Below are 25,124 nucleotides of genomic sequence, written 5' to 3' on the forward strand. Positions count from 1 at the left end.
TTGAAAGTACGAAATTAAAAGATATAGATCATTTTGTACGTCAAAATCGTTTAGAGTATATCGAAAAAATAGCGAAATATCTTTACATTGATAAATCTAGATGATTTATAAATTGTATCTTATAAATATTATGAATGTTTATTTTAAACCGGAGGATTTAATCAAGTTATTAAATAGATATATGTATTAGTGTTTTGATGCACTTAAAGGTTATGTTATCATACTTATATTTTTAACATTTAGTATTGTGTAAATTGCTATTGATACATAAATAAGAATCATACAATGTCTTTGTACGATGATTTTGATAAACATCGAACTTCTGAAAAAGTTGCCGGGTGGTCGTCCGGTATAAAATTGTTACAATCGCAACTTCAATTAAAAAAAGCTGCAACTACACAGGTAAATGGTAAACAGCCAAAAGTAAGATACATTAAAATATTAATTACTATATTATTTATTATATATTTAGCCAAAACGTGAACAGTATAGAAAAGCTACTGCTGTATTAGCACCAGTTATAGATTTGAAATCAAAGACTAGAGATATTGAAAAGGATGATGATGGTTTACATAATAATCCACTTACAACAAATAATACAGGTAGTATTGGAATTGGTAGTGAATTTGACTGGAATGTTATAAATGAATATGATCCTATGTGGCCGAATGAGTACGAAAAAGTAGTCAAAGAATTACGTGATATTCGAGATAGAGAACATGATCAAGAAACTGAAATGCGTAAAAGACGGCGTGATAATACACGTTTTGAAGATACACAAGTAATAAATAAATTGTGCTAAGTAATAAATAAATCAAATATTGTATACAATTTTAACATTCAATTTATTATTTTAGGCAACAGGAAATAATACTTTAGTACCTCCAGAAAGAGACGAAGAACGTACTCCAACATCTAGGGGCATAGCTGGTGGTGCTGCTATAGCACCTCCTCCTTCGTTACAAGAATGTTCTGAACTTTCAGCATCATCGCCATCACCAAGACAGCCTTCTAATTTAGGTTATGCTACATCATCTGTCGCTGCCAAAATTATGGCTAAATATGGTTTTAAAGAAGGACAAGGCTTAGGTAAAAAAGAACAAGGCATGTCTGTAGCATTACAAGTAGAGAAGACAAGTAAACGAGGTGGCAGAATTGTTGGAGAAAGAGAACAGCTTATGCCACCACCACCTCCAGTTTCAATGTCTCCACCACCTCTACAGCAGCAGACATCACAGCCACAGCCTTCGCAAGAAGAACCAAGTATTACAGAAATCATGAAATCACCAAGCAAAGTAATTCAGTATATTTATATATTTTTTTTTTAATTTCCTTCAATTTATTTTTAACAAAAAAATATTTTTTTTTTTTAGGTTGTATTGCTACGTAATATGGTTGGACCAGGAGAAGTAGATGATGATCTAGAGCCAGAAGTGAAAGATGAATGTAATACAAAATATGGTGATGTAGCACGTGTAATTATTCATGAAGTTATTGAAGCAACTCCAGAGGATGCAGTTCGTATTTTTGTAGAATTTAAAAGAATAGAAAGTGCTATTAAGGCTGTCGTTGATTTAAATGGACGATTCTTTGGGGGTAGACAAGTTAAAGCAGGTTTTTATTCTAGTGAAAAATTAGACAGTTTGCAATTAATGGATTAATGATAAGAATATTGAACATAGAAATTATACTAATATATACTATATTAATTCTTTCTTGTCGAACTTAAACTATTTCACCCGTTCGAAAATGCGAACGAAAATAATTCCGACTAAAACGGTATTACTATGCCCACAACTATTACGACAAAAATGAGTTAATATCCAGTTGAATCTTAATATTGTTTAATGGCTTTTGTTTACGTTTTGAAGAAAAAAAAATATGGAAATCATAAAAATGAATTTTACTCCAATATATATAGAATATATATATATACATAAAAAAAGATTTGATTTTTTTAAGTAAAATAGTAAGGCAGTACATACTTCATTATTTTAACTTTAACATATTTTTTTTTTTTTATTAAATTGTAAGACTTGGTTTCATTCCTGCATTAAATATTCTACATACATAATAGTTTTTCTGATAACAATTTTTTATTATACTTTATCAAAGTAAAATACAGCATAAAGAAGAAAAGTGCAATGTATAGATTATTTATTGAACTTTTCTTATATTAAATATTTCACAACCTTTGCACACTTTTGTAGAAATAGTATACATAATTTTTACATAAGCTTCTTTAGAAACTTATCATCTATAATTTAAAGTATCATATTCATTTTTAATATAATTATAAAAATAGTAAGAACATTTCATTTAATTGATTTAATTTGATGTAGTTAAGTGCCTCAAAAAATTAAAACACTGGTTCACTTATTTTATAAATGCATTATATGTATATTTTATTTTATAAGCATAATAAATAATGTATTATAAAAAAAAAAGTACTAGATAATAGTTAATTAAATTAATCTTTCTTAAAATTAATTAGCTCATCTACTGCTTTATTTAACTGATTACTAAATGCTGTAAAACTAAATGTTGCAAGAAATCGTTTTCTGCCAGCTTTACCAAACGTTTCTATAAGCGATGGATCTTTTATTAATAATTTAATCTTTTTAGCAAATTCTTCGCTAGAACCATTAGCTAAATATCCAGTAACTTTGTCAATAACTGATTCCTTTGGACCACCAGAATTATGGGCAATTACAGGTTTTCCAATGTACATAGCTTCTAATGGAACTATACCAAAATGTTCATTGCGTGGTGTGTATATCAAAATATCACAGTGTTTTAAAAGAGAAACTTTATAAATATCTGATGGAGAACGTAAAAAAATTATTTTATCTGTAAGGCGTAATTCGTCAGAAAGTTCTATTAATTCCAAGTAATATTCAACATTTTCTTCAACTCGTTTATCGTATCCACCGGCCATAATTAAATATAATCGTTTATATTCTTGTTCTGTTAAAGAATCTTTCAAATAGACGAGTGTTTCTATTGCAAGAGATAAATCTTTTTTTCTCTCATATCTATTAATAGATAAAAGTATAATGCTATCATCTGGCAATTTTTTGTTCAATACTCTTTCTAATACTACTATTCTTGTTTTATCAAAGAAGTCTGTATTAATGGAAGGATATAGAACTTCTGGTTCGATAGATAAACTCTTAAATGTAGATTTGAATACATTACGAGTATATATACTATTTACAAAAATTTTATGAGCCATTCCAGTCGTAATTTTTTCTAAATAATTAAGAGGAAGACGATATAAAGCTTTACAACAACCTCCAGGCATAGAAAGTAATTGATCTGGATGGTGACAATAAAATATGATATGGGGAATGCGTAGTCGAAGAATAGGAATACATACTGAAATTAAATCACAAAATACTAATTCTGGACGGTTTTTTAAAAATAATATATAAGTTGCAGCATATACCTAGAAAAATATTGTAATATATATATATATATATTTATATATATTTATATATAAATTTTTATTTATAAATTTTTATTTTTATTTATAATTACAAGATACATATTGTTTTTAACTTACCATTCGAATATAAGCACATAATGCAAAAAATTTGCCTAAAATATGTCTTGGTAGCCAATTACCAACAACTGTAACGGGAATCGTACCATCTTTTGTTTCAAGAAAACAGTGATCCGGATCATGATGAGTTGTCACGAAAGAAACATCGTGACCATTTTTCTTTAAAGCTAAAGCAGCATCAACAACTAATCTTTCGGCTCCACCAATTCCAAGATCTGGATGCAAAAATATTATACGAGTCATTTTACAATACTTTTAAATGACAATTCCACGTTTTGTCATAAAAAAAATTCCTTGTTTCCACTTATCTCTTTTCTAATTTTTGATTTTTGACTATAGTATTAGTTCAAGAATATGTACATTTAAGTATATTCAGAAAAAAACATAATCCTCAACGCCATCTATCTATTCGTATTCATTCGCGTGTGACCAGTGATATTTTAACGCGCGAATTATTTAAAGCAAAATTCATCATTCCTGGTTTTATAATGATTTACGCAAACAATAAGTCCAGCTGTAATTCTTGATTAATTTTGATGTAAAAGGCCCCATTTTAAAGATGAAGATTTTAACTCGACATAGCTTTTCAAACTTTTGAAAAAGCTTTATTTTTTTTGAAAATAATCGTATCAAAAAAAGGTGTTTTTTCCGAGAATGGTTTATATATAATAGTTTGTACGATTAACAAACACTTTTCATATGTTCTTTTTTTTGCTTTTGTCAAATGCACTGTTACATACAAAAATTTCTATCATACACTAAATCGATTGTTAGGCTATGCGTGAAAAGTATATTATCTACATAAATTTATACATCAATGCAATAAACGTATATATATTTGGGTAGATATTTCCTTATTGCGCTTGCAGTTCATGTTTTTTTTCATAATTATCATTGAAATCGCATATGCTATGAGCAAAAGGTGATGAATAGCCTTAAGAAGGAATTTTCGAAATGAAAACAATAATTTTCAAATTTAGTTATTACGAGTTACATCGAGTAGACTTTATTACACTTTATCAACCAACTTCATTTTACTTTTTTACGGCGTTATGGCATTACTTGACTTTATCGCTTATAAAAGTTAATAAATTATAGAACTTAAATTACATTTTATTGATATTTAAAAATATGAGTGGAAAAAAAGATGAGCCGAAGAAACAAGAGGAAGATGAATTATTTGATTTTATATATAAGTATTTATCACTTTCCAGAAAAGTAAAAGCCGATGCATGGATGAAGTTATTAGGAAGTGAAGATCTTAAAGTAAAGTCGTAATTATATAAAGGATATGTAAAAGAATCGTTTTAAAAAGATCGTTAATCTCGATGTCCTATATGGATATAAAGAATAATAATTTTGTGAAAAATTATACATTTCAATATTTTTAATTAACTTTAACATTAATTCAGGATATTATTCTCAAGTTCTTTAATATACCATCCAATATGATTTTAACTATACAACTTACATCAGCCGGTGCTCTCATTCCATTTCTTGGAATTGAATCACCTAGTCGAGTTAAATCTTCATATTTTATTAAACGAGAACCTATTAAAATTACAAAATATAATTATAGAGAAATGCTTATACTAGGTGATATGGCACCGAAACCTATTGAAGAAGCAGATGTTTTAATAGAAGAGGTATTAATTTGTTAACAGTAAATTTTTCTCATTTGTATTATAATATTTATTATATTATTATGTAATATATTTTTTTTATATTCATAGGTTTATTTACCAATTTTAACAAATCCAATCAATCATACTGGATGGCCTCTTATTGCTAAGGAAGATGTGAAAAAGCATGTTTATGACCTTAGAAGTTTACTTTATCAGGTATATCTATTCATATATATGAATTGATTTTCAAATTAATTTTACTATAATCATTAAAACTTATATCCTATTTATGTCCTTTAGATAAAAGGAAAAATGTTTGGTGAAACAATATTATCTATGCCAATTGATATAGAAAAAATTTTTGAAGAAGAATGGAAATTACAACAAAATGATGATGTACAGTTTAATGTTAAATTAAGAAGTAATATTGAAAGTATAATTATTAAATGGACTTCACAAATAAATGAAATTCTTGATGAAGAAGGAATACTTCTAAGTTCAGATTATCTTTTGCCTAATGATGGTACACTTTATATTTTGACTAACATTTATGAATATTTTTGTTTTAACAATTTTAATATTTATGATATATTTATACCAAACCGATATTTTATAGATTTAATTATACTATTTTTAGAATTGGATTTTTGGTTTAAAAGAATTAAAAATTTAGAATCTATCTATCAACAGATAAAGGATCCTCGAGTAAAAAAGATGGGTTCTATACTTGAATTGACTGAAAGTCCATATTCTGAATATTTTAAAACTATATGGAAAAATGTTATTGCTGGTTAGTCCATTAAATTATATAAAACAATTATAATTAGCTAAATAGTAATTCAATTTTATGGAAGATTTTATATTCAATGGTATTTTTTTATTTGCTTCAGCTATAATTGAGGCACGTGATATATGGATGCATTTAAAACCACTTGAATATTATTTAAATAAAATACAGAGTACAGAGTTCAAAGATATTCAACCATTATTGAAGCCATTAATGCATTGTGTTTGTTTAATATGGTCAAATTCCAAATACTATTGTACTACTACACGTATTATTCGATTATTATCAATGATTTCAAATTTATTGATAGCTGAGGTACATTTATTTTAATATTCATAATTTCAATTTTAAACATTTATAAATAATATTTATGAATAATAAAATCCAAACACTATTGTTTTTCTAAACACTATTGTTTTTCTAAAAGTGTAATTATTGATCTACAAATTGTTATTTATTATATGTTCGTCAGGCTAATAAATTTTTGGATCCAAGTTCTTTATTTGAGGGTGATGCTGAAGATAATTTAAAACGGTTGGAACAAACAAAAAATATTATAATTTATCATCAAGATATATTTCAAATTTTTCGTGATAAAGTGGATTCTTATTTTAAACCTCCTAATGAACCAATTTTGTGGAATTTTCATGATAAATTAATATTTGGAAGATTGCGTAAATTTGACAAACGTTTAAAAGAATTACAGGTTTGACGAGAGTAATTTACTTTTTGAAAATAAATCATAATATATTTTATTATATTTTTATTCAGGCTTTCTTTGAGATAGTACAAGAATATCTTAAGTTAGAAAGAATAGAAATAGCTGGATTAAAAGGAAACATTTTATATAGAATGATATATGAAATTCATGAGAATTTTGTTAAAATGTATCGTCAATTTGCTGATGTTCAATATAGCATTTTAACACCAGAAGATGTAGGTTTTAATAATGATTGGTCTAGATTTCAAGAAAATGTAAGTTATTTTTTTCTTTTCTTGAATTTATAATGAAAAAATTATTACAATATTACGATTTCAGGTAGAAATCCTGGATAGAAAATTGGTTAACATATTCAGCCAAGCATTCATGGAATGTTATGATATAGAATCTATGTTTAGATTCATATGGATAATGGGAACTATTGCTAATCGACCGATTTTAATAGAACAATTATGGCATAATTATAATAGATTGATAGAAATAATAAATACTGAATACGATAATATTAAAGTATTATTCGCAATAATTATTAATATTTAAAAATAATTTTTAATATTTGTTTTACAAATAATGAATATATACTCCATTATATTAATATAGATCGTAATAGACCATTACTTTCATACAAATACAGAATCAGAAAATAATATTACACATGAGAAATTACATTCTGTTCCTGAAGCCTTGTCTTTTTTAAATAATATGAGAAAACAAATAGATTATCCTATTGAGTGTGCATCATTAGTAGACCATCCATTGATAGTGTCTAGAATAAATCTTGACATAAGGGATAAATACGATGAACTTCAGGTACAATACAAAAGTTACATTTCAGTTAGAATAAAATACTAACATGATACTTTTTGCTTAAGAATCTTATAGATACTTTAGAGCATGACATCTTTACAGAATGGGTAGAAAAAATTCCAGAAAGATGTGAAGAACATTTATCAAAATCTTTATTAAAAGTCAATGACGAAAATTTATTAGAATTAAATTTTGATTCTAATTTGGCTGCAATGCTGCAAGAAATTCGGGATATAATTATACTGAAAAAATTAGATTTACCTGATGAACTTATTGATTTGAATAATAGAAGTACATTTTTTTTTGAAACCACTTGTAATTTAAATTTGATTATAAATTGGTATGTACATATATATAAAAGTTATTTCATAAAAACATAAATTGAATAAAATTAACATGATTTGATAAGTAAAAAAATATAATATGAAATAATTTTATATGATTTTATTATCTATTATAGGTATAATTGGTTGCAAAAACACACTTCACCTGTTGAATATCAGTTGGTAAAGGATGATGTAGAAGAAATAGAAAAATTGATAGAATTTGGTCAAATTAATTATAATTGGAATTCTATAGGTAATATTAACAATTAAAATATTGTAAACATATATTCTTCATAACTTTATATTAATTTAATCATTAATTCAAATAAAATATTGTTTTATATTATTTAATTTATCATCACAGAAGTACCAGAATACATAGAACAGTTATTAAATCTTACACGAAAATTATATATTCGAATATTTAAAGTTCAAGAAAATATAAGTGCTTTGTTAGAAATAATTTATTCTTGGGCATTAATACCAATTCTTGAAAGAAAAGATTTAAAGGAAGAAAATCTACTTGCAATTGAAGAACGTGAAGAAAAATTTGCAAAGAGATACCAAGAAATAGAGCTTGTTGTTAAAGAATTAAATCATGTTTTGGAAGAAAATTATAAACTTTTATTTGATTTAATGCCTCAGTCTATATATGAAGAAGATGATGTAGACTTAGACATGGGTAAATATGAGTAATAAATAAATTTATAATATATATATATATATATATATATATATATATATATATATATATATATATATATAGATTATATATATAGATATATATATATATTATATTAATTTCTTCCAGAATAAATATTATTTTATTATGATTTATTATATGTTATTATTAAAAATTAAAATTTTTTATGTAGATGAACAATTAAAAGATATTAAAACTGAAGATGTTTCACCAACTGAAGAAAGGTAAATAATTCATATCTAATAAGCAATGTGTGTGTGTGTGTGTATACATTTTTATAATAAACTATATTGTCTTATATTTTTTTTATAGGAGAATTGATATAGATGAAATTACTGATTTAATAGAAGAAGAACTCATTGATGATGTAGAAGCTGAAGAATCTGAGGTAGTTGAATTAGATATTGAACTGACAGAAGAAGAAGCTGCGCTACAAGCAGAACTTGAAGCTCAGCGTCAAATAAAATGGAAACCATATCTTGCATATGTGGATAATTTAATATATGAGGGTTTGGTTCAAACAGTTTCTACAAGGTACATTATAATGTTATTCCATTAGATATATCTTTTATGATTTAACGAGAAATTAATTATATTAAAATTTGTTAAAGTTTGTGTTATATTCTTGATGAAACTGATCCTGAATGCAATGCTTTGCCACTCTTTGAAATTCAACTATCTCTGGATAATTCTAATTTGGTATTTAAACCTTCTATTAATATTGATGATCCAAATGGTTTTTACGCTTTTTATGAGGATTTCTTGCTAGATATTATGAAAATGGCTACATTAATTAAACGCGTAGATCCTGATATTGCTAAAGAGCGAGAGCATTATGGGGTATTTATTATTATATCTATACATTCTTCAATTATTTTATGCTAATCTTTAAAAGTTTTATTTCTTCTGATCAATGTAGATAGATATGACAGAAGAAGAAAATATAAGTTTTATGCTAGAAGAGACATCTAATAGAATTAAACTAGGTTTATTTAAAGCAGAAGAATATGTCGAAGTAATTTTTTATATAAGAAATTAAAAATACTTATAACAAGTGTATACAAATTTGATAAACTAATCTATTATATATCTACTTATATATATATAGACATTTAAACCTTTCTCTTGGCTCTGGCTGGATGATAAAAAAGATTATTTAGATTTATTTTTACGCTTTGGACGAAAACTCACAAAAGAAGAAAAAGATATAATCATTCGATTAAGTGATAATTTACCTGATACTTTGAAAGAAAGGACACCTATTTTAGCAGATTACAAAAGAGAAATAAACTTTTTCATGGATCTTTATAAGGAATGTGATCAAATTGAGGATGAACATATTTTATCATGTTGGCTCAAAATAGATTTGAAACCATTTAAGCAAAATCTCCTTAATGTCATTTGTAAATGGGCAAATGTATTAAAACATCATCTTATGGAAGGAGTTAATACAGAGTAAATATGACTTATATATTCATTTTTAATGTTTATAAAAATCAGTTATATCTTTATTTTACTATTTCCTTCATATTATTATTTTTATAGTCTGAAAAATTTATCAATATTTTTAAATGAAGCTAGTAACAAATTTAGTCAACCTATTAAAGAAGATGATTATGAAGATTTATTAAAAACTATATATTTTCTTAAGGAAATCAGAGATCGACAATATGAAATTGATGATATGTTTGAACCTGTTAAGGTATATATGTATCAGTTTTTTAAATATAATGTTACAAACTTATAAAAAAAATAATCTCTCACAACTATATCCAATATTTTTATATTATCATATATATAAAATATATTACAGGAGACAATAGAACTTCTTAAAGAGTATCAAGTTAAACTTGATGATAAAACATTTGATTGGCTACTTGAATTACCGGAATTATGGACCACGGTGAAGAAACAAGCTGCACAAATAAAACAAGTTGTTGGACCATTAATGTCTCATCAAATAAATTTATTGAATAAACGTCTAAGTTATTATGATTTAAAACAACAAAAGTTTCTCTCAGATTTTCATGTCAATGAAATATTCAAGTAATGTTATGTAATTTATAATTCTTTATTTCATATATATAATTGAAATTATTTTTAATAAGAAATATTATCCTTTAGTTTGGCCTGCACAGATGTTTATAAGAAAATGGATGATATAAACGTAGAAATTATGAAATTTGAAAATGAATTGAATGATCTTAAAAAAACAGCCAATATATTTGAACACCGTGTAGAAGAATTTAAACATATTGTTCAAGCTAGAAGAGAATTGAAACTTGTTAAGATGTTATGGGATTATGTAAATATTATTAGAACGAGTTTAGATGAATGGGAAACAACAATTTGGAAAAAAATTGATGTGGAAGGAACAGATTTAGAGTGTAAAAAATTTATTCGTGAACTTCGACGTGAGTATGAATTAGACATTTTTCAGAGAGCCTGCCTAAAAAAGAAGATGTTTTAGTTCTTTTTTTCTTCATATCTTCATTATATAATTCTAATTCTAATTCTTAGAAATTGATAAGGATGCAAGAAATTGGAATTTATATATAGAAATAGAAGGACAATTGAAAAATATGATGTCATCATTAAGAGCAGTATCAGAATTAAAAAATACAGCTATTAAAGACAGACATTGGTTACAATTAATGGCTGAGACTGGAGTATACAATACTATCTTTAAAATATCTTCTATTTGTCATGTTTATAAGACGTATCTAATATTTTATTATTATATAATTTTAGGTAAGATTTACTATGGATGACAAAACAATATTAAAAGATCTGTTAAAATTAGAACTTCATAAGTATGAAGAAGAAGTTAAAGAAATTGTAGATAAGGCAGTAAAAGAAATGGTAATGGAAAAAGTATTGAAAGAATTACACAGTACATGGGCTACACTAGAGTTTGGAAAGGAATTACATGAAAGAACAAAACTTTATGTATTAAAAGTTGATGAAGAGATAATAGAGACACTAGAAGACAATCAGGTTTTTAATATATATTTATATTTATTATTATATTATATTAACTTCAATGATTTTTTTTTTGCTAAAATAAATATAATAAAGAGCATTTTGTTAAAGTATGCAATTTAAAATATTTTTATAGGTTCAGTTACAAAATATGCTGGGTTCTAAACACGTATCATACTTTCTTGATGAAGTTTTAGATTGGCAAAATAAACTAAGTAATGCAGATGCTGTGATAAGTGCATGGTTTGATGTTCAACGTGCATGGATGCATTTGGAAAGTATTTTTATAGGTTCAGAAGATATTAGAAGTCAACTACCTGAAGAATCTAAACTTTTTGAGAAAATAGATAGAGATTTTAAAGTAATGATTTGTCTTTTTCTTATTTATGGATAATATATAAATTTGTTTGTAAAAACATATGATAAGATGAACATATTGTTTTTAGGATCTTTTAAAAGATATGTTAAGTACACCGAATATTATAAAAGCAACTAATAAGCCTAAACTTCTTGAACGTTTAGAAGAATTACAAAAAGAGTTAAATATTTGTGAAAATGCATTATTCCAGTACCTTGAAACAAAAAGACTTGCTTATCCTAGATTTTATTTTGTATCCTCTGCAGATCTTTTGGATATACTCAGTAATGGTATGTAATTTTAATGTTCAAGAGGTTTTAATCATTTTTAAATATTTGTTTTATTTAATATAATAAAGATGTAATATCGTAGGTAGTAATCCAGAATTAGTGAGTAAACATTTAGCAAAATTATATGATTCTGTTGCTAAACTTAAATGGAAAACTGAGAAGGAGAAAATTACAAAAATAGCTATTGTCATGATAGCAAAAGATGGTGAAGAAATGGCTATATATGGAGATTGTGACTGTAGTGGAAAGGTATATTCATATATATTTTACTGTTTCTTAAGAAACTATATAATATATTTATATAATGTAGTATTTTATATATCATCAATTTTTAATTTTATTAATTATTAGGTTGAAATTTGGTTAAATCATGTTACAAATGCAATGAGAAAATCTGTAAAACATCGTATTCATCAAGCTGTTATCTCTTATGGTGAAAAGCCACGTGAACAGTGGATTATGGATTATGAAGGGCAACCATCATTATGTGGTACACAAATATGGTGGACTACTGAAGTAAATATGGCATTTAGCCGATTAGAAGAAGGATTTGAAAATGCTCTCAGAGATTATCTGAAGAAACAAATTTCTCAACTTAATGTTTTGATTACAATTTTATGTGGTGAACTTAATGAAAACGATCGACAAAAAATAATGACTATCTGTACAATAGATGTGCATGCACGAGATGTGGTTGCCAAATTAATAACTATGAAAGCAGATAATGTATCAAATTTTCAATGGCAGTCACAACTAAGACATAGGTATAGATATTTACAAAATTGTTAAATATTTATAGATGATCATAAAAAATGATTTACAAAATAATGAAAAAATTTACATTGCAGATGGGATGATATAAAAGATGATTGTTATGCAAATATTTGTGATGCTTGTTTTTTATATGCATATGAATATTTGGGCAATGTACCACGATTAGTGATTACACCATTAACAGATAGATGTTACATAACTTTAACACAATCTTTACATTTGATAATGGGAGGAGCACCAGCTGGCCCGGCCGGTACTGGGAAAACAGAAACAACTAAAGATTTAGGAAGAGCATTGGGTCAAATGGTGTATGTTTTTAACTGTTCAGAGCAAATGGACTATAAAGTAAATATATAATATTGTGATTATGGTAATTAATACACACACACACACACACACACATATATATGTATTGAAAAATAAGCAATTTTCTTGGACATTATAGTCATGTGGAAACGTGTATAAAGGACTCTCACAAACTGGTGCATGGGGTTGTTTTGATGAATTTAATAGGATTTCTGTAGAAGTTTTATCTGTGGTAGCAGTACAGGTGAAATGTGTATTAGATGCTATCAAAAGTCGAAAAATAAAATTCCTTTTCTTTGGACAAGAATTAGTTCTTGTAGATTCTGTTGGAATGTTTATAACAATGAATCCTGGTTATGCTGGGAGAACAGAATTACCTGAAAATCTAAAAGCACTATTTCGGTAAATTTTATAAGGACTCTAATACAATATTATTTGTTATTATATATATTCTAAAATAACAACCACACCAATTTTTATACTTAGTCCCTGTGCTATGGTTGTACCTGATTTTGAACTTATATGCGAAATTATGCTAGTAGCAGAAGGATTTCAAGATGCCCGTTTATTAGCAAGAAAATTCATAACATTGTATATGTTATGTCGAGAACTTTTATCTAAACAAGATCATTATGATTGGGGTTTAAGAGCTATTAAGTCTGTTTTGGTTGTAGCAGGTAAATTAAAACGTGATGATCGTTTAAGAGCTGAAGATCAAGTATTAATGAGAGCACTAAGAGATTTTAATATACCAAAAATAATAACAGATGATATACCTGTTTTTATGGGATTAATAAGTAAGTATTACACAAATAGGAGAAAGAATAAATTATTTATTTTGCAGCAATCCTTTTATTAATTTAATTTAAATATAAACAATAAAATTCAAAAACTTCAGGTGATTTATTCCCAGCATTAGAAGTACCACGATTAAGAGATATGAATTTTGAACAAATAATAAGAATAGCTGCATTAGATTTAAAAATGCAACCAGAGGACGGATTTATATTAAAAGTAAGTTTGAAATCCCGCAGCCATATTTTCAATTTCAAGTATTTACGAATGTATGCTATGTTGTATTGATTTTTTTGTGGATAAAAAATTTTATTTAAAAAACCTTTTTACTAGGTAGTACAGTTACAAGAACTCTTCAACGTTCGACATTCAGTTTTTATTGTAGGATTAGCTGGCACAGGTAAAACGCAAGTATGGAAAACCTTAAACAGAACCTACTATAATCAGAAACTTAGACCATATTATAATGATTTGAATCCAAAAGCTGTAACTACTGCTGAATTGTTTGGTATTATTAATCCTTCAACTAGAGAATGGAAGGATGGGTTTGTTTCTAAATGTTTATTTGCATTAATATTACTTGAATTTAATTTTTTCGATCTATATTCTAATTTTATCTTATATAAATATATCACAGATTAATATCTATATTAATGAGAGAACAAGCAAATATGTTAGGTGATGGTCCTAAATGGATTGTATTTGATGGTGATATTGATCCAATGTGGATTGAATCATTAAATACTGTAATGGATGATAATAAAGTTTTAACATTAGCAAGTAATGAAAGAATTGCATTAACGAAACAAATGCGTTTATTATTCGAAGTTTCACACTTAAGGTAATATTAAATAAATATATATGTTAAATAAAATTAAATATCAAAAGTTATTAATAAAAATAAATGAGTGTATATTATTCTTATAGAACTGCAACACCAGCTACTGTATCTAGAGCAGGTATCTTATATATAAATCCACAAGATTTGGGCTGGAATCCGTAAGTAAATTTTAAAATATTTCTAAAATATATATTAAACTTAGAAAATTCGTTATATTGTTTGTAGATATGTAATGAGTTGGACAGATACAAGAGATAGTTCAGAACGAGCAAATTTAATAATACTATTTGATAAATATATTCCAGTTTCATTAGAAACATTAAAGTTTAAGTTCAAGAAAGTCACTCCTTTACCAGATATATGTCATTTACAAATGCTTTGTAATTTGCTTGATTGTTTTTTGATAAAAGAAAATGTACCTCCTGAATGTCCTAAGGAATGGTAAAAATTAATGTTGATTTAAAAATAATTATGTATAATCGTCTTATCTAAATTATTATATACGTGCAATTTATAAAAGGTATGAACTGTACTTTGCATTTGCTTGTGTTTGGGCTTTTGGATCATCAATGTTTGAAGATCAATTAAAAGATTGGCGAGTTGAATTCAGTAAATGGTGGCAAAGTGAATTTAAGACAATTAGATTTCCTTCAGCTGGTACTGTTTTTGATTATTTAATAGACACAGAAACAAAAAAGTGGCTACCATGGGAATCTAAAGTATTACCATTTGAATTAGACATGGATATTCCTATTCAAGTGTGTATTAAATTTCACATATTTATATATTTAATTTGTTAATATATTATCATATGTTAGAATACATATTGTTTGAATATAATTTATTATATATATATAGATTAAATGTAAATTAAAAAAAATGTTTATATTACAGGCATCTCTTGTATCCACGGCGGAAACTGTACGTTTACGTTATTTTATAGATCTGTTAATGAAAAAAAGAATACCTGTTATGCTAGTTGGAAGTGCTGGATCTGGAAAAAGTATTATTATTTCTGAAAAGTTAGGAACATTACCAGACAATTATAATACGGCAAATGTTCCCCTTAATTATTATACAACATCTGGTAAATTATATTACAGAAAAAAGTTATCTTACAAAATTGGAGTAGTATATATATATAAATATAGATAAAAATTTTTCATAGAAATGTTACAAAAAATATTAGAGAAGTATTTGGAAAAAAAGTCAGGACGAAGTTATGGTCCATCTGGTACAAAACTTTTAGTTTATTTTATAGATGATATGAATATGCCAGAAATAGATACTTATGGAACTGTGCAACCACATACACTTATTAGACAATACATGGATTATGGTCATTGGTAAATTTATAATTTTTTCTTTTATAAAAAATTGAATTAATAATTACGAATTTTAATATATAAAATTAAACATTTAAATTATTAATATATAATAATACTTTTACTTAGGTATGACAGAGAGAAGTTAATACTGAAAGATATAATTAATACCCAATATGTTTCTTGTATGAATCCAACAGTAGGAAGTTTCACAATAAATCCACGTTTGCAAAGACATTTTGCTGTATTTGCTGTCAGGTACAATAAATTTACCTTATTTATATTTAATATATTATATCTTGCCTCTCTCTCTTTCTTTCTCTATTAAATTATAATATATTATTAATAGTTTTCCGCATTATGATGCATTAGTAACTATATATAGCCAAATGCTTGAACAACATCTAACTAATCCACATAATAAAATTAATATATTAGTTCAAAAAATGACAGAACCAATAATTAATGCAGCATTGAGTCTTCATACTAAAATAGTAACAACATTTTTACCGACTGCTATCAAATTTCATTATATATTTAATTTAAGAGATCTATCCAATATTTTTCAGGTAAGAAAAATAAATTATTGTATTCAAATGAATATTAAATATAATTAAATTAATAAAAAAAAAGTAAAAAATGAATTTCATTTTCAGGGCATACTTTATTCTACTCGTGATACAATTCCAATGCCAAATCATCTTGTGAGATTATTTGTTCATGAATCAACACGAGTATATTCAGATAAATTAGTAAATTTTGAGGATAAAAAGATATATGAACAATTGTTGATAGAAATACTTCGTAAAAATATACCTGTAATAAAAACAATTTTTTTTGTGTTTATATATATATATATATATATATATATATATATATATTTTTTCTTTTTTTTTTTTTTTTCATACGTAATCTTGTATAATTTTAATTATATCTAGGAACTTGATGAGAATATAGTACTTCAAAAACCTATAATATATTGTCATTTTGCTGAAGGAATTGGAGAATCTAAATACATGCCAATCAGAGATTGGGATCATTTAATTAAATTACTTGATGATGCATTATTGAGTTATAATGAATTGGTAATAAGTTACTTTATTAGATATTAATAATGATTTTGCTTTATGAAAATTAAGTGTATATAATTGTATAATAGATATCAGCAATGAACTTGGTGTTATTTGATGATGCAATGTATCATGTATGTCGCATTAATAGAATATTAGAATCACCAAGAGGAAATGGGCTCTTGGTCGGTGTAGGAGGTAGCGGGAAACAATCTTTGTCACGTTTGGCTGCATTTATATCGGCGTTAGAGGTATATTTTACTTATCATATCCTTGTATGTTCTAAGTTAATAATAATAATACAATGTGAAAAAATTAATTTTAATACTTTAATTAATTTTAATTCTCTAACGTAGGTATTCCAAATACAATTGAAAAAAGATTATTCTCTAAGTGATTTAAAATCTGATTTGGCCACTCTTTATTTAAAAGCTGGTCTTAAAAGTATGGGTATTGCTTTTTTGATGACCGATTCTCAAATTGCACAAGAAAAATTTCTTGTAGCTATAAATGATATGTTAGCATCTGGAGAAATTTCAGAATTGTTTCCAGATGAAGAAGTTGATAATATTGTTAATGGTGTACGAAATGAGGTATTAAAATAAATGATAATAATTTAGTAATAAGATTTAAAGTTAATGTTTTTTTCCATGTAATAGGTAAAACAAGCAGGTCAAATTGATTCTAAAGAGAATTGTTGGAAATTTTTTATAGAACGTGTTCGTAGATTTTTGAAGTGCTTGCTTTGTTTTTCACCAGTTGGTGCAACTTTAAGAAATAGAGTGAGACAGTTTCCAGCTCTTGTTAATTGTACATCAATTAATTGGTTTCAAGACTGGCCTAAGGAAGCATTACAATCTGTTTCTACTAGATTTTTGCAGGTATAAATTATTGTAATAATAATAAAATTAAGTTAATTATAATATCCATTTCTAATAACTTAATAGGAACTTGAAGAATTACCCAATGAATATAAAAAATCTGCTTCTTTATTTATGACCTTTGTTCATATGATTGTAAACGATACATCGAAATTATATCTTCAAAATGAAAAAAGATATAATTATACAACGCCCAAATCATTTTTGGAACAAATATCTTTATATTCTAAATTGCTGAGAGAGAAAACATTTGAAATAGGAAGTATGACTACACGACTTCAAAATGGTTTACAAAAATTAGATAGCTGCGCAGATCAAGTAATATATTGTTAAATAAAAGATATTAATAAAAAAATATTCTTGAATTTTTTGTCGTAAAATTTTTATTTCGTATTTTCCATTTCTTAGGTAGATAAGCTAAAAGTTGTGTTGGCAGTACAAGAAGTAGATTTGAAAAAAAAGAATGAAGTAGCTGATCAAATTTTATATGAAGTGCAAGCAGAGAACACCAAAGCTGAGGTTGAAAAAGCTTTTGGTGAGTGAAATTAAAATTATATTATTATATATCTAATAAAATAATTAACTATATATATTTTTTATTTGTAGTATCCGAAGAAGAAGGGAAAGTTGCTGAAATAAAGGAAACAGTAACAGAAAGACAAAGACGTTGTGATGAAGATTTAGCAAAGGCGGAACCAGCTGTAAAACAAGCAGAAGCAGCATTAGATACTTTAAACAAGGTGAATATATTGTAGTTTAGTTACCATCGATTATTAAAGAATATATTTTATGTAATAAAATCTAATGATATTTAATAAAGAATTAAATGGTAATTAATTTCAGAACAATTTGACGGAGTTGAAATCTTTTGGTTCACCTCCAGAAGCAGTTATAAGAGTTGCACAAGCAGTATTGGTTTTATTTTCTCCAAGAGGTCAAATACCAAAAGATAGAAGTTGGAAAGCATGTAAAGCAATGATGGGTTCTGCAGATGCATTTCTTACAGCATTGCATAATTATGATAAAGAAAACATTCACCCTGAAATTGTTAAAGCTATTCAACCTTATATCAATGATAAAGGTATAAAAACAATAATAAATGAGAAATTTATATTATTTTACAGTATAAATTAATGTATATAGTTTATTATATATATATATATATATATTTTTTTTTTTTTTATATTATAAACACAGAATTCGATCCAGAATTTATTTATTCGAAATCTAAAGCAGCTGCAGGCCTTTGCAGTTGGGTAAAAAATATAATGGTTTTTCATTATATCAATGAAACTGTAAAACCTCTCAGGGCTGCTCTTGCTCAAGCTAATGCAGAACTCAAAATTGCAATGGATAGATTAAATTCTTTAAGAGCTCGTTTGAACGTAAGTTAATGAATAGAGATGAGAAAACGAGACATAATTTAATACCATTATGGATATCATATACATAGGAACTTCAAAAAGTATTAGATATTCTTGGTGAAAAAATGGAAGTAGCATTAGCAGAAAAACAAAAGTGTCAGGATGAAGCAGATGCAACAAGTTTAACTATAGATCTTGCAAATAGATTGGTAAATGGTTTAGCTTCAGAAAAAATACGTTGGACTGAAACTTTAAAAATGTGAGTATATGTTAAATATATATTGTATATATTTTTATTTACTATTATTACTATATTAAATAATTTCTTTTATCATTATATAGATTGAGAACATCAGGTATTACTATACCTGGTGATGTATTACTTGTGACAGCATTTATTTCATATATGGGTGGTTTTACAAGAAAATATAGAATAGATTTACTTAATTTACATTGGCTGCCTTTCTTTGATAAGTTAGAAATCCGTATCCCACGAACACCTGATTTAGATTTATTAACATTAATAACTGATGATACTCAAATTGCTCAATGGAATAATGAAGGTATTTATGTACATAAAATTTCTCTTATGTGTCATACATTTTCTTTATAGATATACTGTATAGATAAAGAATTTAAAATAAGAAGAATTTTTCCTAATGACTAATGTGCTATATGTTTGTAATATTTTTCTTAATAGGATTACCAGCTGATTCAATGTCATCAGAAAATGCTACAATACTTACAAATTCAAGTAGATGGCCACTAATGATTGATCCACAATTACAAGGAATCAAATGGATTAAAAATAAATATGGAGATGAGCTAAAAGTATTGCGATTAACTCAACGGCATTATTTAGATATAATTGAATATGCTATTAGTAATGGACAAGTTGTTTTATTAGAAAATATTATGGAAGCTGTTGATGCAGTATTGGATCCTATCCTCGGTCGAGTTTTCATAAGGAAAGGACGGTATACAAAAATTGTTATATAAAAAATTATTAAAATTATTAAAAAATATTGTAATTTTTTTCAAATAATATAATAACAAATTGTATATTTTCTATTTCAGGGCAATAAAAATTGGAGATAAAGAAGTAGATTATGATCCAAATTTTAGACTTATATTGCAAACTAAATTGGCAAACCCACATTATAAACCAGAAATGCAAGCACAGACTACAATTATAAATTTTACAGTTACAAAAGATGGCTTAGAAGAACAATTATTAGGTGAAGTAGTAAAGGTCGAACGACCTGATTTAGAGAGTACAAAAAGTGAACTTACCACTCAACAAAATATATTTAAAATAACACTGAAAGCGTTAGAGGATGATTTGTTGCATAGGTATATTTTATGATTGTATATGTATGTTTTAAAAAAAAAAAAAAAAAAAAAAGTATATCTAAGAAATATTTACTTTCGATTATTTATCAGATTATCTTCTGCTGGGCCTGATATTTTAAGTGATATCACGCTTGTGGTGAATCTTGAAACTACGAAAAAAACTGCAGCTGACATTGAGATTAAAGCAGCTGAAGCTAAAGAAACTGCCATTAAGATAGATATGGCACGAGAATTATATCGCCCTGTTGCTGCCAGAGCAAGTCTTTTATACTTTATTTTAAATGAACTTTATAAAATTAATATGTTATATCAGTTTTCATTAAAGGCATTCAGTGTAGTATTTGGAAATGCAATTAAGTTTGCAGAATTATCTGACATTATTGAAAAACGTGTTTCATATTTAATAGATAGTATAACATACTTAGTGTATGTGTATACTAGTAGAGGATTATTTGAAAGTGACAAGATTATATTTCTTTTTCAAATGACAATACAAGTAAACATAATCGTAATCTAATTTCTTTAATTAATAGTATAAATAAATTGTTTATAAAAAAAAATTCTTTTTATGATATTATAGATATTATTGCATATGAAGGAAATATCATCGGTAGAAGTAGATTTTCTTCTACGATTTCCCTATGTTCCCGATCTTAGCAGTCGCGTAGATTTTTTGGATAATATAGGTTGGGGTGGTATAGTATATTTAAGTGGAATGGATGATTTTCTAAATTTAGATCGAGATATTGAAGGCTCATCAAAAAGATGGAAGAAAATTGTTGAATCAGAAATACCAGAAAAAGAACGATTTCCACAGGAATGGAGACATATAACAGCTTTACAAAGATTATGCATGATCAGATGTATGAGATTGGACCGTATGACTTATGCTATAAGGTAAACAATTATATATTTAGTATATATTTTTTTATGCAATTTGTTAAATAATATAAGACATCTCATTTTTATTTTATATTAGTTGCTTTGTAGAAGAAAAATTGGGTCCACAATTCGTTCAATCCAGAGCTTTACCTTTCGAAAAATCATATGAGGAAACGAGTTCAATAACGCCAGTATTTTTTATTCTTTCTCCGGGTGTAGATCCATTGAAAGTATGTGATATCTTTTATTAAATGTATTTATTAAGGCAATATTTATTTTAACAATAAAATGTCATCCCTATAGGATGTAGAAAAACTAGGCAAAAAATTAGGATTTACATCGGATGGCCAAAATTTCCATAATGTATCATTAGGTCAAGGACAAGAACCTATTGCTGAAGAAGCAATGACTATTGCAGCAACAGAAGGACATTGGGTTATATTACAGAATATTCATTTAGTACGAAGTTGGTTACCACAATTAGAAAGAACAATGGAACAACTTACAGAAGATCCTCATGAAAATTATCGTCTATATATAAGTGCCGAAGCTAGTCCTTCGCCTTCTGAGTCAATTATACCACAAGTATTTATTATATAAAAAGAAAGCTTATTATATATCAATGAAATATTAACATATTCTTTTTTCTCAGGGTATTCTAGAGTCAGCTATAAAAATTACAAATGAGCCTCCAACAGGAATGCATGCTAATATACACAAAGCACTGGATAATTTTTCACAAGAAACATTGGACTCTGCTACTAAAGAAACGGAATTTAAAGCTATCTTATTTGCCCTATGTTATTATCATGCTGTTGTGAATGAACGTAAAAAATTCGGAGCACAAGGATGGAATAAAGTATTTTTCAGATCTATTTACATAGCTTATAGTATGTTTAATTTTCTAAATTATAAATAATTAAAATTCGAATTTTTTTGTTATGTCACTGTTGCTATAGTCTTACCCATTCAGTGTTGGCGATTTGACCATTAGTATCTCAGTATTATTGAATTATTTGGAAAATAATATAAAGGTACCATGGGAAGATCTTCGATATTTATTTGGAGAAATAATGTATGGCGGACACATCACTGATGATTGGGACAGAAGATTATGTCAAACATATCTTCTGGAATATTTACAACCTGAACTTGTTGAAGGAGAATTATATTTAACACCAGGATTTTTGGTACCACCTAATAGTGATTATATGGCATATCATCAATATATAGATGATTATTTACCTCCAGAAAGTCCTATTTTATATGGACTTCATCCAAATGCTGAAATAGGTATACCTATTAGCTAAAAATTACTTATATAAAGTATTAGTATACTATAATAATATTTAACAAAATATTTTGTAGGCTTTTTAACAGCTACTGCAGAAAATCTTTTTAGAACTCTTTTAGAAATGCAACCAAGAGATGTTGTTGATACCACAGAAGGAGGTCTTTCAATGGAAGATAAAGTTAAATATACTATAGAAGATTTAATAGATAGACTTCCTGAAGAATTTAATATACAAGAATTAATGAGCAAGGTGGATGAAAATTCATTTGTTAATTGTGTTTATTATTTAAATATTAAAAATAATTATTAAATAGAATTATTATCTAGGTTGAAGATCGTACTCCATTTATTATTGTTTCTTTTCAAGAATGTGAAAGAATGAATATGTTGTGTAATGAATTAAAGAGATCTCTTGGAGAACTAACACTTGGGTTAAAGGTATTTATTGACTAAATTAAAGTTAATTTATTATATATATATATATATATATATATATATAATTTGAATAATTTGATACTTCATTTAATTATTATAGGGTGAACTTACGATTAGTCCGGAAATGGAAAACTTACAAAATAATATATTTATGAATGCTGTTCCACCATCATGGACTAGATTAGCTTATCCTTCAAATCTTAATTTAAGTAGTTGGTTCATGGATATGTTAAATAGAGTTGGAGAACTTGCTAGCTGGACATCGGATTTTAATGTAAATGATTTTTATTATATTTTATTTAATTATTTACACAGCTATGTACATTAATGTCAAATTTTTCTAATAGCTTCCTTCATCAGTATGGCTAGGAGGATTCTTTAATCCTCAGTCCTTTCTTACAGCAATTATGCAACAAACTGCACGTAAAAATGAATGGCCTTTAGATAAAATGTGTCTACATTGCGAAGTAACTACAAAACAAAAGGATGAAGTTACGTAAGGAAATATCATTTATATTGTTACAATGTTCCGATTTTGCATAAATAATAAGATACTTTTCACTTTTGTTTCTATAGTGCACCACCACGTGAAGGTTCCTACATTAATAGTTTATACATGGAAGGAGCTCGTTGGGATATTGAAACAGGTGTAATCTCGGATGCACGTTTAAAAGAATTGTTTCCTTTAATGCCAGTAGTATATATTAGAGCAATAACACAAGATAAGCAAGATCTTAAAAATATGTATGAATGTCCAGTTTACAAAACAAGAACTCGTGGTCCAACTTACGTCTGGACGTTCAATTTAAGAACCCGAGACAAACCTAATAAATGGGTTCTTGCTGGAGTTGCGATTATACTCCAAATTTGAACGTATGTTTCCTTATTATTTGAAAAGTTTCAAATGTAAATAGAAAGCCTTTAATATAAAAAATTCGACACTTTATATAACATGTTCTTTTTTATTGATGATAATAAAAAATCTTTTAATTCTATGCCAGTAATTATTAATTTTCAAAATATATTAAAGTGTACGTGCATTTTTTGCTTATTACTTGCTATTTTATATTTGCTGATCTGCTGTTTTACAAAATAAGTAAAATAACACAATAGGTAAGAAGATTTATCTCACTTCAGAAATAATATTTTTTAAATGTTTCTTGTGTTGCGAATTTTTCATAGCCACTGTAAACGTGTTTTTTAACAACATTGTAACAGTCATAGGACCCACACCTCCTGGTACAGGTGTAATATATTGTGCAACCTTTTTTACATTTTCATAATCCACATCTCCAACAAGTATATTTCTATTACTAGTTTTATCTTTTACTCTGTTAATTCCAACATCAATTACACAAGCTCCAGGTTTGATCATATCTTCGGTTACTAAACCTGGAACACCAGCAGCTACTACTACTAAGTCAGCAAGTCTTGTCATTTGTTTTAATTGATCAGAAGGAGTATGGATATGACAAATTGTTGTTGTCATATCTAATCCACCCGTAGCTCCTATAGAACAAATTTAAAATTGCAGCTTTTTGACTTTTATAGAATTACTATGGTAGTATAGAAACAAAATATTTTATTAAGAATTATAAAATTTTAAATAATATATGGGAAATTTATATAATTGTAGATAA

At 26.5% G+C, this 25,124-nt stretch overlaps 4 protein-coding genes across 5 annotated transcripts in view; 2 read left to right on the forward strand and 2 right to left on the reverse strand.

Annotated features, from left to right (window-relative positions):
* LOC124950282 (splicing factor 45) lies at window positions 1–2,359 on the forward strand. Its single transcript, XM_047496730.1, has 4 exons — window positions 1–402; window positions 473–781; window positions 858–1,295; window positions 1,374–2,359. The coding sequence occupies exons 1-4, from the start codon at window positions 286–288 to the stop codon at window positions 1,659–1,661; spliced, it is 1,152 nt and encodes a 383-aa protein (XP_047352686.1). The 5' UTR covers window positions 1–285; the 3' UTR covers window positions 1,662–2,359.
* Window positions 1,986–3,943, reverse strand: LOC124950281 (alpha-1,3/1,6-mannosyltransferase ALG2). The gene is made up of 2 exons (XM_047496729.1): window positions 3,566–3,943; window positions 1,986–3,448 (listed from the first exon to the last, which is right to left on the reverse strand). The coding sequence occupies exons 1-2, from the start codon at window positions 3,806–3,808 to the stop codon at window positions 2,471–2,473; spliced, it is 1,221 nt and encodes a 406-aa protein (XP_047352685.1). The 5' UTR covers window positions 3,809–3,943; the 3' UTR covers window positions 1,986–2,470.
* LOC124950286 (dynein beta chain, ciliary-like) lies at window positions 2,385–24,479 on the forward strand. Its single transcript, XM_047496737.1, has 65 exons — window positions 2,385–4,831; window positions 4,978–5,211; window positions 5,299–5,406; window positions 5,491–5,713; window positions 5,828–5,980; window positions 6,081–6,292; window positions 6,450–6,683; window positions 6,749–6,952; window positions 7,017–7,208; window positions 7,299–7,508; window positions 7,571–7,845; window positions 7,966–8,084; window positions 8,196–8,513; window positions 8,707–8,758; window positions 8,847–9,068; window positions 9,146–9,374; window positions 9,454–9,549; window positions 9,643–9,989; window positions 10,080–10,236; window positions 10,348–10,580; window positions 10,659–10,948; window positions 11,055–11,203; window positions 11,286–11,531; window positions 11,653–11,877; window positions 11,963–12,164; window positions 12,247–12,413; window positions 12,516–12,928; window positions 13,013–13,283; window positions 13,384–13,646; window positions 13,731–14,041; window positions 14,143–14,258; window positions 14,373–14,584; window positions 14,677–14,880; window positions 14,967–15,038; window positions 15,106–15,321; window positions 15,401–15,638; window positions 15,775–15,967; window positions 16,049–16,226; window positions 16,335–16,463; window positions 16,555–16,774; window positions 16,862–17,023; window positions 17,144–17,290; window positions 17,365–17,526; window positions 17,632–17,868; window positions 17,935–18,156; window positions 18,223–18,474; window positions 18,565–18,691; window positions 18,763–18,896; window positions 19,000–19,237; window positions 19,354–19,541; window positions 19,610–19,779; window positions 19,863–20,083; window positions 20,221–20,497; window positions 20,598–20,873; window positions 20,964–21,369; window positions 21,454–21,770; window positions 21,853–21,985; window positions 22,059–22,340; window positions 22,408–22,614; window positions 22,715–23,048; window positions 23,124–23,299; window positions 23,377–23,487; window positions 23,585–23,758; window positions 23,832–23,980; window positions 24,061–24,479. Exons 1-65 carry the CDS (start codon window positions 4,697–4,699, stop codon window positions 24,353–24,355), a joined length of 13,665 nt encoding a protein of 4,554 aa, XP_047352693.1. The 5' UTR covers window positions 2,385–4,696; the 3' UTR covers window positions 24,356–24,479.
* LOC124950283 (bifunctional methylenetetrahydrofolate dehydrogenase/cyclohydrolase, mitochondrial) overlaps window positions 23,568–25,124 on the reverse strand; it is a 4,952-nt gene continuing 3,395 nt past the window's right edge. Inside the window, exon 4 of one of the 2 annotated variants that reach the window (XM_047496731.1) lies at window positions 23,568–24,993. In XM_047496731.1, coding sequence (XP_047352687.1) covers window positions 24,608–24,993 — 386 coding nt within the window. In that variant the 3' untranslated portion in view covers window positions 23,568–24,607. The remainder of the gene's footprint in view (window positions 24,994–25,124) is intronic. The other variant, XM_047496732.1, reaches the window with a different exon arrangement.

The sequence above is a fragment of the Vespa velutina genome, chromosome 7, assembly GCF_912470025.1.
Source record: "Vespa velutina chromosome 7, iVesVel2.1, whole genome shotgun sequence".
NCBI classification, from domain to species: domain Eukaryota; kingdom Metazoa; phylum Arthropoda; class Insecta; order Hymenoptera; family Vespidae; genus Vespa; species Vespa velutina.

Excerpts from the sequence above, each read along its gene's own strand:
- LOC124950286 (XM_047496737.1), top strand. The coding sequence starts at position 4,697 with ATGAGTGGAAAAAAAGATGAGCCGAAGAAACAAGAGGAAGATGAATTA. Across the intron at positions 12,414-12,515 it reads ATTGTGACTGTAGTGGAAAG|GTTGAAATTTGGTTAAATCA; the intron begins GTATATTCATAT and ends ATTAATTATTAG. Across the intron at positions 15,639-15,774 it reads ACATGGATATTCCTATTCAA|GCATCTCTTGTATCCACGGC; the intron begins GTGTGTATTAAA and ends TTTATATTACAG.
- LOC124950282 (XM_047496730.1), top strand. The coding sequence starts at position 286 with ATGTCTTTGTACGATGATTTTGATAAACATCGAACTTCTGAAAAAGTT. Across the intron at positions 403-472 it reads AAAAAGCTGCAACTACACAG|CCAAAACGTGAACAGTATAG; the intron begins GTAAATGGTAAA and ends TTATATATTTAG. Across the intron at positions 782-857 it reads CACGTTTTGAAGATACACAA|GCAACAGGAAATAATACTTT; the intron begins GTAATAAATAAA and ends TTATTATTTTAG.
- LOC124950281 (XM_047496729.1), bottom strand. The coding sequence starts at position 3,808 with ATGACTCGTATAATATTTTTGCATCCAGATCTTGGAATTGGTGGAGCC. Across the intron at positions 3,449-3,565 it reads TATGTGCTTATATTCGAATG|GTATATGCTGCAACTTATAT; the intron begins GTAAGTTAAAAA and ends ATATTTTTCTAG.